General features: G+C 41.1%; 2 protein-coding genes across 6 annotated transcripts in view; one reads left to right on the top strand and one right to left on the bottom strand.

The window, feature by feature from the left end:
• Positions 1 to 225: 225 nt before the first annotated feature.
• COQ10B (coenzyme Q10B) lies at positions 226 to 17,003 on the bottom strand. Of its 2 annotated transcripts, none has more exons than XM_023622283.2 (5): positions 16,725 to 17,003; positions 11,562 to 11,711; positions 7,027 to 7,219; positions 4,465 to 4,566; positions 226 to 1,260 (listed from the first exon to the last, which is right to left on the bottom strand). In XM_023622283.2, the coding sequence occupies exons 2-5, from the start codon at positions 11,684 to 11,686 to the stop codon at positions 1,093 to 1,095; spliced, it is 588 nt and encodes a 195-aa protein (XP_023478051.1). In that variant the 5' UTR covers positions 11,687 to 11,711; positions 16,725 to 17,003; the 3' UTR covers positions 226 to 1,092. The 2 variants fall into 2 exon arrangements, with proteins under 2 accessions (XP_023478051.1, XP_001502687.2); XM_001502637.5 differs by having other exon boundaries at positions 16,453 to 16,731.
• SF3B1 (splicing factor 3b subunit 1) overlaps positions 16,838 to 17,135 on the top strand; it is a 59,395-nt gene continuing 59,097 nt past the window's right edge. For 3 of the 4 annotated variants that reach the window (XR_011428329.1, XR_011428330.1, XR_002801324.2), the window contains exon 1: positions 16,900 to 17,031. The gene's annotated coding sequence lies outside the window, so the exon portion shown is untranslated. Of the gene's footprint in view, positions 17,032 to 17,135 lie in introns of all 4 variants that reach the window. The other variant, XM_001500168.6, reaches the window with a different exon arrangement.

Below are 17,135 nucleotides of genomic sequence, written 5' to 3'. Positions count from 1 at the left end.
GTGAATAGCACTGTGTTCGAAAGGGCAATGCAAGAGGTTGCTGGGTGTGGTGTGAATGGAGGGAAGGAGGTCAGTGTCGACTAAAGAAGACTGAATTCTGCCCGGATTTGTTTCTGTGAAAGTGTTTTAAGACATAAAATGCTATAATTAACTTTTACTGTGTCTATGTAAATACACACTGAAACAATATAGGATTTCAATAAGCAAAATAACTGTACAAAAAAATAAACAAATTAACTTTATTAAGTTACAACTTCAGCCCTTACATTGATTTGTTTATAAAAATATCAGTCTGAAATATATTATTGAAAGTGAAGACACATAATAAATAGAAAATAGGGATGCATGGTGCTGGGGACACATCAACTGACTTATCTTCATCTGCTGCCCACTGTTACAGAAAAATCTGACACACAATGACCATTATTCAAAGAGCAGTCAAAGCACCTGTGAGAGAGTTGCAAATTGTGAGAAAAGTAGCTTAAAGTTCTGGACCACTCACCAAAAAAACTACTCACTTCATCCGAGAGCTAACCTCCCCAAAGCACTGAATTCTCTACTGCTACTCGTAAGAACAATTTAAAAATAAGAAAGGTGCCAGGGAACCTTCATTAACAGTATTTTTAAGTCAAAGTTTCTACTTTAAATATCTGATGATTACTCAAATACCCTAAGCCATGAGGCAGGCCCTATGACAATAAGTTATAAATAGTCTGAACTTAATAACTTAAATGTGATATGGTTAATATAATACATACTATGTGAGTATCTCAACTAACCTTTCAGGTAAGGTGATAATTAAAAGGTTTAAACTGACAGTTTCAATTTCTGCTCAGAAGAGTGATGTCACTATTCTAGCAATAGTGATCCCATTACTGTAAATACGCTAATATACATATTGCTTTGAATTACACTTGATTGAATTCTATGTACATGTGGTTCCATATTCCAAGTGCAAATGTTCCACGGTGCAGGTTTATAATCAAAGCTGGGTTTAACAAATGCTTTCTGACTTCTGAAAGCAAATGAAGAAAGTACTTCCTAAAAGTGAATAAACTAAAGTTACAAGCAGGTGACCAGTTCTTTTTCTCTTTATGTGTGATGAACTTCATGAAGCATTAATTCCCGAGGTATATTTGTTTCTGGACCATACAGCTTACAAGCTCTTCTTTCAAAGGCAGTTACCATCTGCTTTACGACTTCATCGAAAAACAACGTGGCAAGCTGAGAATGTAGAAGTGAGCGAAATTCAAAAGAAATCTGTAGGAAAATGTTAATAATTATTTTAGGAAGATCTTTCTTTTACTAAATCTCTACTTAGGGTAGTGGTGCTCACACTGTGAAATGGGCCCCTTGGCTCAGTATCTAAGGCAGAGCTGTGTAGGTATATCCAGCTGAGATTTTTTTTTTTTGAGGAAGATTAGCCCTGAACTAACATGTTTTGCCAATCCTCCTCTTTTTGCTGAGGAAGACTGGCCCTGAGCTAAGATCCGTGTCCATCTTCCTCTACTTTATATGTGGGACACCTACCACAGTATGGCTTGACAAGTGGTGCCATGTCTGCACCCGGGATCCGAACTGGCGAACCCTGGGCCGTTGAGAAGTGGAACATGCGAACTTAACCACTGTGCCACGGGGCCAGCCCCCCCAGCTGAGATTTTTTTTTTTTTTTTAAAGATTTTATTTTTTCCTTTTTCTCCCCAAAGCCCCCCGGTACATAGTTGTGTATTCTTCGTTGTGGGTTCTTCTAGTTGTGGCATGTGGGACGCTGCCTCAGCGTGGTCTGATGAGCAGTGCCATGTCCGCGCCCAGGATTCGAACTAACGAAACACTGGGCCGCCTGCAGCGGAGCGCGCGAACTTAACCACTTGGCCACGGGGCCAGCCCCCCAGCTGAGATTTTTAACATCCCTCAGAAGAGAGAGTCTTATTAACTGCAGTGAGCACAACCCTTTACAGGGACAACGAACTTAAGGAAGCCAGGCCAGTGAGTCTCATTTCAAGGCAAAGAGTCTGCTTTTATTAAGTTAAAGAAAACTGGAGGGGCCAATCCTGTGGCCGAGTGGTTAAGTTTGCACACTCCGATTCGGCGGCCCAGGGTTTCCCTGGTTTGGATCCTGGGCATGCACATGGCACCACTCATCAGGCCATGCTGAGGCGGCGTTCCATATAGCACAACCAGAAGGACCCAGAACCAGAATATACAACTATGTACTGGGGGCTTCGGGGAGAAGAAGAAAAAATAATAAAAATAAGATTGGCAACAGATGTTAGCTCAGGTGCCAATCTTAAAAAAAAAACAAAACTAGAAAAAAGCTTTGATGAATACCACTTTTATCATTCTGGCTTCTTATTAATGTGCCCTTTTAGATCTACTCTACCTCCCAAAATGAAATAAAGGAAGTGATCCTTCTGACAGGTATTCCCATGAGAAGTAACAGTAGGAAGATGATATTGATCCACAAAACAGAGGGGTAGGCGGTTTAACCTTACAGGAGACAGTGATTTAGAACTTTATTTGTATCCCCTCAAGATAGAATTCAAGGCAAATGGTTTGAGAAATAGTATTTTAAGGACCAAATAATCACTAACTTTTAAAACTTTTAATTTTTCATTTTGAAATATTTCAGATTTTTTAAAAAGTTGAGGGGCCAACCCGGTGGCGCAGCAGTTAAGTTTGCACGTTCCACTTCTCAACAGCCCAGGGTTCGCTGGTTGGGATCCCGGGTGCGGACATGGCACTGCTTGGCATGCCATGCTGTGGTAGGCATCCCACATATAAAGTAGAGGAAGGTGGGCACGGATGTTAGCTCAGGACCAGGCTTCCTCAGCAAAAATGAGGAGGACTGGCAGATGTTAGCTCAGGGCAAGTCTTCCTCAAAAAAGAAAAAAAAAAAAGTTGCAAAAACAGTACAAAGATTTCTCATACACTCATCACCCAGATTGCCCTATTTTAATATCTTATATAACCACAGCACAATTATTAAAATCAGGAAATTAACAGAGGGAGTTAATACTACTAGGTAGTAATGCTATTATCTAATCTACACAAGCCTTATTCAAATTTCCCCATTTGTCCCATTAATGTCCACTAATTTTATCTTATTATTTTTGGTGAGGAAGATTGTCGCTGAGCTAACATCTGTGGCAATCTTCCTCGTTTTGCTTGAGGGAGATCGTTGCTGAGCTAACATCTGTGCCCATCTTCCTCTACTTTATGTGGGATGCTGCCACAGTGATGAGCGGTGCTAGGTCTGTGCCCGAGATCTGAACCTTCGAACCACAGGCTGCTGAAGCGAAGCGCACGATGAACTTAACCAGTACACCATGGGGCCGGCTCCAATGTCCACTAATTATTTAATGAAAGCAACTCAAGAGATGAAAACAGCATACAGTAATAATCAAAATTATGACCATTTCTTAAAATGTAATGCTTGAGTTGCAAATACAGAAATAATTCGTATATTATCTGTTGGCAAAGAAAAAGCCACAAGTGGCTTTAAGTTTTTTATAACGAGGTGATGCGAATAAGAAAATACCATAGTCCCCAGATTCTTTTTTTTTTTAAAGATTGGCACCTGGGCTAACAACTGTTGCCAATCTTTTTTTCTTTTCTGCTTTATCTCCCCAAACCCCCCGGTACACAGTTGTATATCTTAGTTGCAGGTCCTTCCAGTTGTGGGATGCGGGACGCCGCCTCAACGTGGCCTGACGAGCAGTGCCACGTCTGCGCCCAGGATCCGAACCCTGGGCCGCCATAGCGGAGCGCGAGAACTTAACCACTCGGCCACGGAGCCGGCCCCTAGTCCCAAGATTCTAAAAACATATTTTTCCCCTTTGCACTTTATTTCTGCCTCATAAAGTACAGATCAATGTGCAGATTTCACTTGGTGTTAAACTGTTATTAAGCTGGTAGAAAGTCACAGCACGTGTCTTATTTATGGACTTGTAAAGATTGGAAAATAGAGAAGGGGGGCGGCCCCATGGCTGAGTGGTTAAGTTCGCGTGCTCCACTGCAGGCGGCCCAGTGTTTCGTCGGTTCAAATCCTGGGCGCGGACATGGTACTGCTCCATCAAGCCACGCTGAGGTGGCGTCCCACATGCTACAACTGGAAGGACCCACAACTAAGAATACACAACTATGTACCAGGGGGCTTTGGGGAGAAAAAGGAAAAAAATAAAAATATTAAAAAAAATTTTAAAAAAAGAAAATAGAGAAGGAACAACTATTCAAGGTTTCAAAAAACAGAAAAAGGGTAAGGTTCATTAGCATTCCTTCTTATAAAGTCAGTACAGAAAAAGTCCAATACTTAGAAATTTGAGATTTTTTAAAAGCGTCTTTCAGTAATTGCTATGCACCTAAGATTATTAGTTATGGCATCTGGGTTCTAATAAATAGATTATTCCTTCTTTCCCAACTTCACTTGATATTTGGAAGAAATCAAAGGCTTTATGAGAGACTTACTGAAAAATCCAAGGTACAAGTTCTGGGGTAGCCAGGAAGACCTGGGCTAAAACGCCAAACACTCTCCAGATGATTAAAGAGCCTCCCATCGGTACACGATGCCTAGAACAAAATGAAACATAAAACCACAGTGAAGGCCCGTTGGGACTGTCCAGAATCTATGACTGAGGATGATTTCTTCGAAAAGTAAACACTTTAACAGGTCAGACCACAGGTGATAAAGATATCCCATTTTTGGCTTAGTACCAGGAAGCGACCTCTCGCCAGTACAAGCCCTTTTCTCTTCTGCTGGGCTCCCAGGACTGCCAGTTCTCTCTTACACTGTCACCCACTGGGCTACTCAGAATTCTCTCCTCATGCAGCAAAACAGGGTGTGATTTTCTGGAAGTTTATTTCCAGCTCTGCCACTTATAAGTGATGCTGAACAAGTTAACTCCCTGTACCATATTTCCTTGATCTGTAAAGTGAGTATAATACCTATTTAAACTATCAGTAAGAGCTGGCTAAAACATTTATAAGGTATCTGGCACAGATCCCTAGCACGATGCTATAATTCTTCTTTCCTACCCGAAGATTTTTCTCTTGTCAATCATATTTAGTCTTTCCTTCACTTGCTACTCTTCATTTCCAGAGGCCTCTACGGTTCCAGCTTTCCTGAAAGTCTGGCCCTGACCCTTGTCCCCAACCCATTGCTTGCTGACCTCTAATCTCTGCAGTGTTCATACTTTATGTGTGTATACTCGATGAAACACAGGATTTAGCAATACTATGTGCAGTATATCTTGATATTTCCCTTTCTACATCATTAAAAAAGATGCTGACTGAGACCCACTAAAGAGTTGCCTCCTGCAGTGTGAAAAATGGTGGCCAGAATATAGTCACTAGTCCATTGTTAGGACTGATTATACCTTGAATGAAGTACAGCTTCTTTATTTACTAACCTAAGATGCCACCTGGGCCTTATTATCCTAGTAGACAACTGACCTCAAGAATACATATCACCTTCCCTCAGCAGCACACCATTTTCCAAATTGCTATTTCAAAGTCTATACTCCTCAATGAAGGCTTAAGTTTTCAGTTCTGCTGGTATATCCTGGGGCCAACAAATGACTTTAAGACGTATGGTATTAGGTCCTACAACTAGAATATACAACTATGTACTGAGCGGCTTTGCGGAGAAGGAGGGGAAAAAAAAAGATTGGCAACAGATGTTAGCTCAGGTGTCAATCGAAAAAAGAAAGGACGTATAGTATTGCTTGAACATTAAGTGTGGTGTTGGGGGTGAGGGGCGAGGGAGGTTGCATGAGCCTGTGAGCAGTGATAAAGCAGCTGACTGTATCCTGTATGTGTTAAGAAGCCAGGGGGAGAAAATTAGATTTTTTAAAGAATTCTTTTAGTTAGACACAGCATAATATATTAAAATTTAAGTTATAAGAGTTTGAATCCTAAGAGATTGAGGTGAGGGAATAAAAGACATTTTAAGATTATAGAGATATTCCTAGGGGTCAGATAGACTGAGCTAGAACCTTGGTTGTGTAACCTTGGGCAAGTTATCTAACTCTTCTAAGCCTTAGTTTGCTCAACAATGACATGGAGAGTAATAACATTTGAATCTCAAGGGCCTGTTGCGAGATTAAGTGAGTAATTTACATGAAGCACCACAAAGAACTCAATAAATGTTAGCTGGTCTAAGAGAGGCAGTGCAGTGCAGGAGGTAAAAACTCCAAAACCATGGTGAAAACATTCATTAGAAAGGCAAAGTCCCAGAGTGGGGTGGAGCCTTTTAAGCAGAATTCAAGTTTCGAGACAGAGACTAGGGTGGACTTCAAGGTCTTAGCTTCAGCGGACAGTGCACTCTTCTGGTATGGGAGCTGCATGTCCTTGAACGCCTGACAAAGAGCTGACAAAGGCATTTAGCTCTGGCCAATAACCAAGAAATGACATCACCACTAAATCCCGTGGGCACAAAACATAACTCAGCTTTTAGAGTCTTTAGTCATCACACTCTAGGAATTCAAAAGAAATGGGTATTACTCTATGGAATTCTGCCTTTTTATGTGTCTAAGTCTGAGTACTTTTCTATACGCATACCCTCCTCTGACAAGGGTAAGATGATTCACACAGTGCATGTAACAGTACCTGGCATTTCAGTACCTAGAACACGGCAGGATGCCCTCAGAAATGTTTATGTTCTCCACATTTACATCTTTTCTACCTTTCTTCATATCCTCTCACCATTTTCCCTTCCATAACTTCAGAAAAACTAGTGCAAACACTGAATTACAAAACTTCTCACTTGTGTGGCCCAGTCTTTCCTGTGGGTCAGGAGTCCTCAACAGAAGGAAAAAAGAAAGAACTTCTTATTGCCATATTCTAGTCAAATTTCTACTTGGAAAGAATAATGCTAATATTGTATAAAATAAAGGAGATATAATAAATGGTTTGGTTTTTTCCCTCCTCCTATTAGTTCAGGGAAATCTTTTCAAGCTATTATACTTTAACCCACTGGATAGGATCAATATTTGGGGAATATTTAAAATCAACAAAAAATAAAACTATTACCTTTACCAAATGTGGTTTAACCAAGGTTACTACTGATGTATAGCGCTCCAACACAGGTGGAAACCCAATTTCTAACCGTGTTTTGCAGTATCCAGATCTCTTTGATATCACATCTGATTTTTTGCACCAAGGAACAAAATGCTTGTAATCCTCCATTCCTGATACTACATCATACATTTCCTGCATAGAGTATCTTTAAAAAAAAGAGAAAGGTGTTAACTGCATCCAGTTACGTGGTATATGTATACTTCAAACTGAATATGAATAAAATTTATTGTGTATGAAGCAATAGATCATTTGGCACACATGCTGAGCCACACTCTGGAATGACTTCAAAGCAACACAGAAAACAAAAGGGAGCTAAATACACTATACAGTAGAGGTCGTAACTTGGCAGACCACAGCCTGGATCTGGCTTGCAGATCTTATTTTAAAATTTTAACTAGTGGCCAGCATTTAAAAACCGAGAGTTTGAGGGGCCGGCCCGGTGGCGGAGCAGTTAAGTTTGCACGTTCCGCTTCTCGGCAGCCCGGGGTTCGCTGGTTTGGATCCCAAGTGCAGACATGGCACTGCTTGGCAAAAGCCATGCTGTGGTAGGCGTCCCATGTATAAAGCAGAGGAAGATGGGTATGGATGTTAGCTCAGGGCCAGTTTTCCTCAGCAAAAAGAGGAGGATTGGTAGTAGTTAGCTCAGGGCTAATCATCCTCTTCTTCAAAAAAATAATAATAATATAAAAACTGAGAGTTTGAGAGAAGAAAAACTGGAAGCAACCTAAATGTTTGTCAGTTGATAGATGTTAATAAATGCTTAATATAATAAATGATCAGTAAATTATGATATATCCATATTGTGGAACTTGGTATCAGTTATTTAAAAGAATTAAGATCAAACATATACTTTAGAGCAAAGAGGTTTACAGTATACTACATGAAAAAAAGCACACTACAAAGCAGACAGGATATGTACGATTCTATTATCTATTTAATGAAAATTATAAGAATATACCATATTTCCTAAATTTTAAACATTTGGTATTTATTTTTTCCTGAAAGTAATTAAGTTAATAGGATGTCTGTAATAAAAATACATTTAAAAAGTCCTAGGACACAGATTAAACAATTAACAGTTGTTAACTCAGGAAAAAGAGGGAGTAAAGTCAGACTAATAGTATATATACATCTCTACTGTTAGATTTTTAAACAATCACGTAATATTTTTGTAATTAAAAAAATCGAAAAGAAACTATTCTAGAACACAAAGAAAGGAAACTTCATTCTTTTTATGAGCCAGCATAACATTCTGGCAACCCAAACCTGACAAAGAACGTACAAAACAAAATCAATAGGCCAACATGACTTGTGAGCACTGAGGCAAAATCCTAACACCGACACATGTAATCCAGCAATGCATCAAAAATACAACAATCAGGGGCCGGCCCCGTGGCCGGGTGGTTAAGTTTGAGCGCTCTGCTTCGGCGGCCCAGGGTTTCGCCGGTTCAAACCCTGGGCGTGGACATGGCACCGCTCAACAGTCCATGCTGAGGCGGCATCCCACATGCCACAACTGGAAGGACCCACAACTAAAAGAAAATAAACATCTATGTACCGGCGGGCTTTGGGAGAAAAAGGAAAAATAAAATCCTTAAAAAAAAAAAACAACAACAATCAAAAACAACTCACTTAAGGATGTATGGGAGGTTTAACACTAAGAATGATATTATTATAACCACACTGACTAGCCAAAAGAAGAAAAACTCTATCATTCCCTCCATAAATGGTCAAATACCAGAAAAATTCCTATTAGAGTTAAAATAAGACAAAATGCTGACTATCATCATTGTTATATAACATTGTTCTGAAAGTATCAAAGTAATTAAATCAGAGCATGAAATATGAGGCATCTGTGTGGCTGAGAATTAGGCAAAATTATCAATCACCAAGTGATATAACTATCAATTCCAAAGAGAATCAATTCAGAATTCAGTAAGGTAGCTTGTTACAAAATATATAAAAATTAGTATCTTTCCTATACTAACAAGAAGCATAGAAACACAAAATACCTAGAAATAAAGTGAAGAAAAACACTTTAGAGTTTAAATGAAAAAACAAACAAACAACAACAACACTCTATGGATACATGTAAAAAACCACTGAATAACGAGTCAGACACACGTTATGTTTGGTTATAAAGATTCAACACCGTTAAAACGCAATTCGCCTTAAAATGCTACAGTAATTTAAACAATCACACTCACAACCTAATTACAAAAGGGTATCTTTGGAATATGACAGAATGAGTCTTTACATGTTTAAAGTAATCTTCATGATCGTGAAATGAGACCTACAGCTGGGGTTGGGGTGGAGGAGCTCCCATCCCCAGGTTTTCAGACACTTTGAAATAAATGCTAAAATAAGTCCCATGGAAAAGTATAAAACCTAGTAGCCTGGAAGCTGATTACCCTGAAAGCAGTTTACAACGACTAAGAAAGCAGTACAGCATAGCGGGCAAGGGGACAGACTTCGTCAGAAAGGACTGTTCAAACATCAACTCTAAAACACAGTAACCTCTCAACTCCATTTTCTTCAACCGTATTTGAAAAATACCTCTACAGGGTTCTTTTGAGGGTTAAATGAAAGTTTCAGGGGCCGGCCCCATGGCCCAGTGGTTAAGTTTGCGCCATCCGCTTCAGCGGCCCAGGGTTTCGCTGGTTCAGATCCTGGGCACCGCTCATCAAGCCATGCTGAAAAGGCATCCCACATGCCACAACTAGAAGGACCCAAATCTAAAAATAGACAACTATGTACCCGGGGGCTTTGGGGAGAAGAAGGAAAAATAAAATCTTAAAAAAAAAAAGTTTCAGCATAGTGCACAATGCTTAATATGCACTTAATAAATGGTAGTAGCTGTTATGTGTTTATGCCAAATATGGGGGAAAAAAGATAAGATGAAGAGCGTTAGATTAGGCCAATTTCTAATACAAAGAATTTTAGCATGAGAAAGAATAAAGCAGCAAGTAAGAATAAGTAATTACGGTGGGGAAAATAAGCTTTGGAGTCACGAGACAATGTACATTATCTTTCTGAGTCTCAGTTTCCTCATCTCTAAAATGGGAATAAGAACATCTAGTCCACATGGCTGTTGTGAGAATTAAATGAAACAACAAATATGATGGGTAGCAGTGCCTGTCAAATGGCAGGTAAACAGTATAAGATAGTAGCAGCAATTCAAAAGCAAAGCAGATCAATTCACTATTTCACCTCTTATCTTTTCATTGCCTTATCTCATTTTAGCAGATGCCAGCTGTGGCAAAGATGTCTACCTAACCAAGTACTTAGGCTCGCTTGACATGGCGCTGTTGCTGGGAAGTAATTGCCCATCAGGGGGCTACAATTCTCAGTCCCCCTCCTGCATTTAGATGGTGGTCACATGACTACTTCTTGCCAACAACATCTGAGAGTAAGCACTGTGTGTCACTTCCAGACCAATGTGGTTAAGAAGCAGGAGTATCTTTTTAAGAGACTCTGAAGACTAAAGAATTACAAAAGTCACAACATGGATGGAGCCTAGGTTCCTGATTCCCTACTTGGGAGAATTGCTCCTTAAGGGTCTGGAAGGCCCCCTTGAATTTTAGATGAGAAAGAAATGAACTTTTGGGCTTTATCTGTATACCTGCTAGCATTACCTTAACTAATACAGTGACTAGCCAGTAATAAAGGTAACTTTAGTGACAAAAGCTATGAATCTGCCAAAAGTCCTTTACTACAGAAAAATCAGAAGGGGAAAAGCAACAGGACAAAATTAATTAAACGCACTTTTACAAGAATTCATGTAATACTTAATGGCCTGTTGGGATGTAAGATCCCCTTGTACAAATTCCTATATGAAGGGATGCTGTATTTCTGTTTTAGCAGAACTGCAGAGTCTCTATCCTCTGATCTAAATACCCCTTAATCAGTGGCCAAACCTGGCCCACTGCCTGGTTTTGTAAATAAAGTTTTATTAGAACAAAGCCACCCTTGTTTGTTTATTACATATTGTCTATGGTTACTTTTGGCCTTCAAAGACACAGCTGAGTAGTTCCAACAGAGACAGTATGGTCCACAAAACCTAACATATTTACTATCTGGCCCTTTACAGAAAAAAGTTTGCCAAGCTCTGTTCCTGATGGTAGGATGTTAGCATGTCTTTATGTACTTTATGTATGTGTGCATGTGAGGGAGCTATATAAACATGTTTGGCCCAACATCTCAATAATGTTGCCACTATAGAAAAGAACAGTGTATAAAAATGCAGGTCATAAACAGTTGAGTTATCTCCTTTACGTGTCAAGGTTCAAATCTATCCTGTAAAGTTACCATGTAATTATATTCATTCAACAAATATTTATGAAACAGCAAGGGCTATGTATGGAAAGGCCAACCTAGAAAAACCAGAGCTGAGTCATTAAGAAGAAAATCCAGGAAAAAAAGAGTCATAATGCTCTATAGAAAATTACGAATGTGCTCTTTTAGTAGAACTATTATTATATACAAACCCTATAATTCTCCTCTCTGAATATTCTTTTCTTTTGTTTATTAATGGTGCAGCAATTCTGAAGAAAGTTCTTGCATACATCTCCTTAGGCAACACCGAGGCATGAAGTGGAGGAGTTCTGCTCATCAGTATACCACAGGACGCTAAATATCTAAAAGACAAAAATCACCTGATTTAGAGTGACACTGAAAATTAAGAGGAAACATAAATTATAGAGATTGTAAAATAACTGGCACACTTTAGAACATTCCTGGAAAAAATACACACACACACAGGCACAGATACAGAGAAAAATAAGCTGCTTAAGCACCATAAAGAAAACTAAAAATAACAGTTTACAGTTAGGCTTAGAAGCTTCCAGCACAAAAGGTCTCTTTCCCAGAAAGTTGGCTTTCAGTCTGCAGTCATGTGTTACAACATATTCCTGCCATATGCTTGCTTGAATATTTATCATTTATTTTTCAACTAAAATCTCATCTACCCCGGTTTTTTGCAGCTGAATCCACAGAGATTCCTTAATTTCTTTTATTTCAACAATACATTTTTTGAATTTTTACTTATTTTTATTTTTAATTTTTTTGTAAGGAAGAGTGGCCCTGAGCTAACATCTGTTGCCAATCTTCCTCCTTTTGCTTGAGGAAGACTGTCGCTGAGCTAACGTCTATGCCAATCTTCCTCTATTTTATGTGCGATGCCACCACAGGGTGGCTTGACAAGCAGTGCTAGGTCCATGCCCGGGATCAGGATCTGCCAACCCTGGGCCACCGAAGCAGAGCACGCAAACCCAATCATTATGCCACTGGGCCAGCCCTGAGGTTCCTTAATTCTTAATCTACTCTATGAGACTTGAAACTAGGTCTCACTCTTGGTCTAGAGATCTGACGGCCCTGTCAGAACTGTTGCTCTGTTCTATTTTACCTTCCAATTTCCACTGCAATGCATATATGTAAAAACATATGTCAAGGTAATTTGAAGGTTAATTGTTTGGCAGTACTTCTAAACACAGATGCCAATGTACTCTTGCTCATCTAACTATTTTTAGCCCTTCCCTAATAAAACTATCACATAACTATTTTATACTATGATTCACACATTAGTTCACATCCTTATTGAGCTTCTATTGTGTACTAGGCAGGAAGGATATAAATGAATACATTTATTCATTTTAATAATACATGAATAAATGCATTCATGAATAAAACAAACACGAACCTTACAAAGATTACATTCTAGCTGAGGATTCAGAAAAAAGTGCTAAAAAGAAATGGGAGTGGGGACATGTGATTAGGACCTCCTTTACATAGGGTGGTCTAGGAAGTCCTCTGAGGTTATATTTCAGCTGAGACATAATGGATAAGAGGATTCAGCCACGCAAAGAGAGAAATAGGTATGTATGTACATAACAAGTGTGTGTGCTTATATATGTAATCTCACACACACGTGTGCCTACATATTTGGGAGGAGAGGTAGACCGGGGCATTTCAGGTAGTAGGGAATGAGCTTGGCAATATCCAGACACTAAACAGACTAACAGAAAAGCAGGGGTATAGCGAGCCAGGAGAAGAGTACCAAGAAATAATGTTGGGGAAACTGGTTGGAGCTGGATCATCCTGGAGACTACTGGCCAGGAAAAGCAATTTAAAATTTATTCTCAAGGAGAAGCTGTTGAAGAGTTCCAACTAAGAGAGGGCTAGTTCATTAAATCAAGTCTTCAAATCACTTTTTAAAAGAGGATTGTGGAGGCCCGGTGAAATCTCCTTATGTTATTATATATAATATTTAATTTATATAAAACATGATTTATACAGAAATAAAATTTCTTTAAGGACACTGAAACTGTACAGTCTGGCTGGGGAGGAAGAGAAAATCAAGTCAGACAAACAATGAAGAAATTTACAATATGCAGCCAGAAGATAAGGGATGTTATCTGAGAATATGGCTCCAAATTGTAAAAGAAAAGCCCAGTTAGAGACAAATTTGGGCTCCATAACACAAGAAACAACTTTTGAACAATTAAAACTGTTTGTAAAAATTGGATGAGCTTATTTCAGAGGCAATGAAACAGAGGTCAATGAAAATGGTTATGCTAAAAGCTGCATGACTATTGGTTAAAATGTAATGGAAAAGAATCAAACACATGAACTGCATGGATGGACTTACTGGCCCCTTTTAAGATTTTAGGATTCTTATGTATCCAGCTGTAAAAAACAACTTCAAAAAATGAGTAACAGGGAAAATATGGTAAAGCAAGATGGCTTTGTGAATTCTAGGGTTTCTGTAAAATCACAAGTTGTATTTGATTTTATAATGAAGGTAAGAGCATATTTCAAAGATATCTATGATATTCCTTTTTAGTCAAAAGATATTTTAGATAGATTCATCTATAGAGAATAAGAGCGTTGTTACATGTTCCCTAAAATCCTTAAAAACATGACTAGTTATGTGAAACCTATTTTAAAGGCAGAGAGAATGTTAGGAGAAGCCTATTGTGATTTTTTTTTTAAGTAAACCTACAGAGTTTGCTTAAAAGTGGGAATATACCAATAAAAATGAGTAACAGTTACTCTGCTAAATGAAGCAGAACAGTGCAAATAAAATAATTAGTTAATTTAGCTTCCTCCTTTAAAAAGAACCACAAAAAATAATTTAGGATCTCTGTTAGTCACATTGATTACAAAAACCAAATCTGATGTACACAATGCCTAATCATCTGTTTCCCTTTTAAGACATTCTTTGGGAGCCGGCCCCGTGGCCAGGGCGGTTAAGTTCTCATGCTCTGCTTCGGTGGCCCAGGGTTTCACCAGTTCGAATCCTGGGTGTGGACATGGCACTGCTCATCAAGCCATGCTGAGGCAGCGTCCCACATGCCACAACTAGAAGGACCCACAACTTAAAATACACAATTCTGTACCCGGGGGGGGTTTTGGGAGAAAAAGGAAAAATGAAATCTTAAAAAAAAAAGACATTCTTTAGATATCTTTAACAGTTATAAAAGTTTTATCTATTTTTCTCACTTTTTGTATAGATACGCTGTTATTCATTATGGGAAGCCAATTATGTGGTAGATACTATGCACAATTGTTAACAATTTTATGATAAATCAGTATCAGAAAAGGTAGCATCTCTGAGATAAACCTTTAGTTAAAAAAAGATAAGACCCTTGCTTCTGAAGAGGTGAACTGGATGCCTGGTTGACCAGGAAGCTTATGTATGTATACATATGTATGTATACGGTGTTGAATTTAGTACCAGGTTCATGTAAGACTGCCCACCAAACTCCCAAAAAGAAACCCTACACAATCTCATTATGATCATAAGGGAAAAATACCTGTGTTTAAAGAAAGCTAATAGTTTTCCTGATCAGTTTGCATACTACGGTTACAATACCTTGGACAGCACATCTATTTTCACACACTATCAAGAATAATATGAGGCCAGCCCCGGTGGCCTAGTGGTTAAGTTCAGTGTGCTCTGCTGTGGCAGCCTGGGTTGGGTTCCTGGGTGTGGACCTACACTACTCATCTGTCAGTGGCCATGCTGTGCTGGCAGCTCACATACAAAAAGAGGAAGATTGGCAACAGATGTTAGCTCAGGGCGAATCTTCCTCAGCAAAAAAGAAAAAAAAAGAGGAATATGTCTTCAACAGTAATATGAAGAGCCACACAGTCATACACATGGTTAAACCATGAAATGAAAACTAGACCAGATGAAGGACAGCTTTTTTGTCACAATATGACATCTCAAATACTCTGTTATAAGCCCTGAATCTAAGTTAATGCTTAAGCCTTGCAATGAACTCACCAACTCCCTCCCTGTTCATCATCATAAACAGTAAACATTTATCTTAGAATTTAAGCCTTAATTTGATGAGTAAAACAATCGTATTTGTTTTTTGCTCAAAAGTAACAGTTTTGTTTATTGGTAAGCCAACATTTTGTAAGAGTAATACAAGCAGATCTAAGGTATGGTGTGTTGTGCTTGGAACTACTTTTTCAGATTATTTGCTAAAACAGGAGTAAACGATAGGAGATGATTTTATTTCAGTTTCAACCAATATTTTTCTAAAAGGATTTGGAGCTGGCAGGGTTGGTGGTATTTTAAAAATTCTTCATCGAATCCAAATGTCCTGGGGCTCAATCAGATTTGTGCTTTCTCCCTCCATCCCGTACTGTTTACAACTGAATTCATTTTAAACACTAACTTTAACTTCCGAGCATAATTTATTACAATATCATTAGTAACAGGAAACTAAGTGGTGGAAGTATGAAATCCTTCATGCCTCTACCTCCAACCACCAAACAGAAACCAACCAGCAATTCTCGTTCAAGGTTAGAGGCCTCTGGCTACAGTGCAGTGTGAAAAAATCCAAGTGCCCCACTTCGGCTGCCTTCAGTTTTGAAAGCACAAAGGGCGGGGGCAAAGACCTCTACCAGAAGTTGGGAAGGCACGGCTGGCCACCTGGGACGCTGGAAGGACAGAAGGGGGCCACCGCCAGGCCACAAACTCCCACACGCCCAGCAGCCGGCAGCCCCGCGCCGCGGGCGAAACTCCGACATCAGCAGCAGGCCGCAGGGGAAGACACCGGAAGAGCCCGACGGCACCGCTCGCAGAGCGCCTTTATCAGCTGCTTCCAAACTCGCTTTGCCGACGATTCCACGCCTCTCGCGAGAGCAGAGAGCCGCGAAAACAGACGGGGCGTTCGGGACAGGCCGGCCAGCCTCCGCTCCGGGTGATGCGGGGCGCCCCAATCCCTCAAATGCCGAACCTCCAGCGACGCGGAAACGCATCCCGTTCGGCTTCCCTCACCCCAACCCAGCCCCCCGCCCCGATCCCTCTACTCAGTAGGCCCAGGCAGAAAACTACCCTCGTCGCGGCGCCGCGATGTTTATTACCTGACATCCCGCGCCGGCCCCTGCGCCCGAGCCTGGGCTCCGGCTGCCGCCGCCGTCTTCGGACGGCATTCCGACACCACCTTTCTCAGGGCCCTTTGACCAGTCCGAGCTGCCATGATCATCTCACTGAAGCCGGCGGCCACCTCCTGGATGGGGCCCACGGCACCGCCCTCCTCCGGCCCGGCCGGGCCGCCCGGCTCCCGTGCCTTCCAGCCAATCGGCGGGCCCCCTGAGCCTCCCGACACGCCCCTCCCTCCTTCCCGATTGCTCACCTCTGACGCAAGCTCCCTCGGGCGTAGGGCCGACTGCAAACTCCCTACGTCATCCTGTGGGCCAATCAGAGGGGGCGCAGGGCCGTCTGGACGCCCCCCCCCTCTCCCCCGCCGCCTTCGAGTTCCCGCCGCGCGCTCGGGCGCCTTGCGTGAGACTCTCCGCCGCCCGCCCCGCCTCCCGCGCCGGAGCTCTTCCCGGATTCGCCCACGGCTGCCGTGCTCTTGGGAGCTGCTTCCGCTTGCCAGGCCCGGCACGTGAGCCCCGCCCAGGGGCGGGAGGGAGCCCGAGGGCCTGGTTGTCAACCAGGTAACTCTCCGGGGTGGGTGGTGAGCCGCCCCGCCGTCGCTCCCGGCTGCGCGGTCTGGCCGCGGAGCCCTGCTGTGACGACGGCCTGATACGGGCCCTGCCGC

The sequence above is a fragment of the Equus caballus genome, chromosome 18, assembly GCF_041296265.1.
Source record: "Equus caballus isolate H_3958 breed thoroughbred chromosome 18, TB-T2T, whole genome shotgun sequence".
Lineage (NCBI taxonomy): Eukaryota > Metazoa > Chordata > Mammalia > Perissodactyla > Equidae > Equus > Equus caballus.
This window is presented reverse-complemented; position numbering and strand designations above follow the sequence as displayed.

What these genes read in the sequence shown, in the direction of transcription:
- COQ10B (XM_001502637.5), bottom strand. Translation starts at nt 16,574, where the DNA reads ATGATCATGGCAGCTCGGACTGGTCAAAGGGCCCTGAGAAAGGTGGTG. An exon ending in TTAAACCACATTTGGTAAAG is followed by an intron (nt 4,567 to 7,026) that starts GTAATAGTTTTA and finishes ATTTTGTTCTAG; the next exon opens with GCATCGTGTACCGATGGGAG. An exon ending in CTTGTACCTTGGATTTTTCA is followed by an intron (nt 1,261 to 4,464) that starts GTAAGTCTCTCA and finishes ATTTTCCTACAG; the next exon opens with ATTTCTTTTGAATTTCGCTC.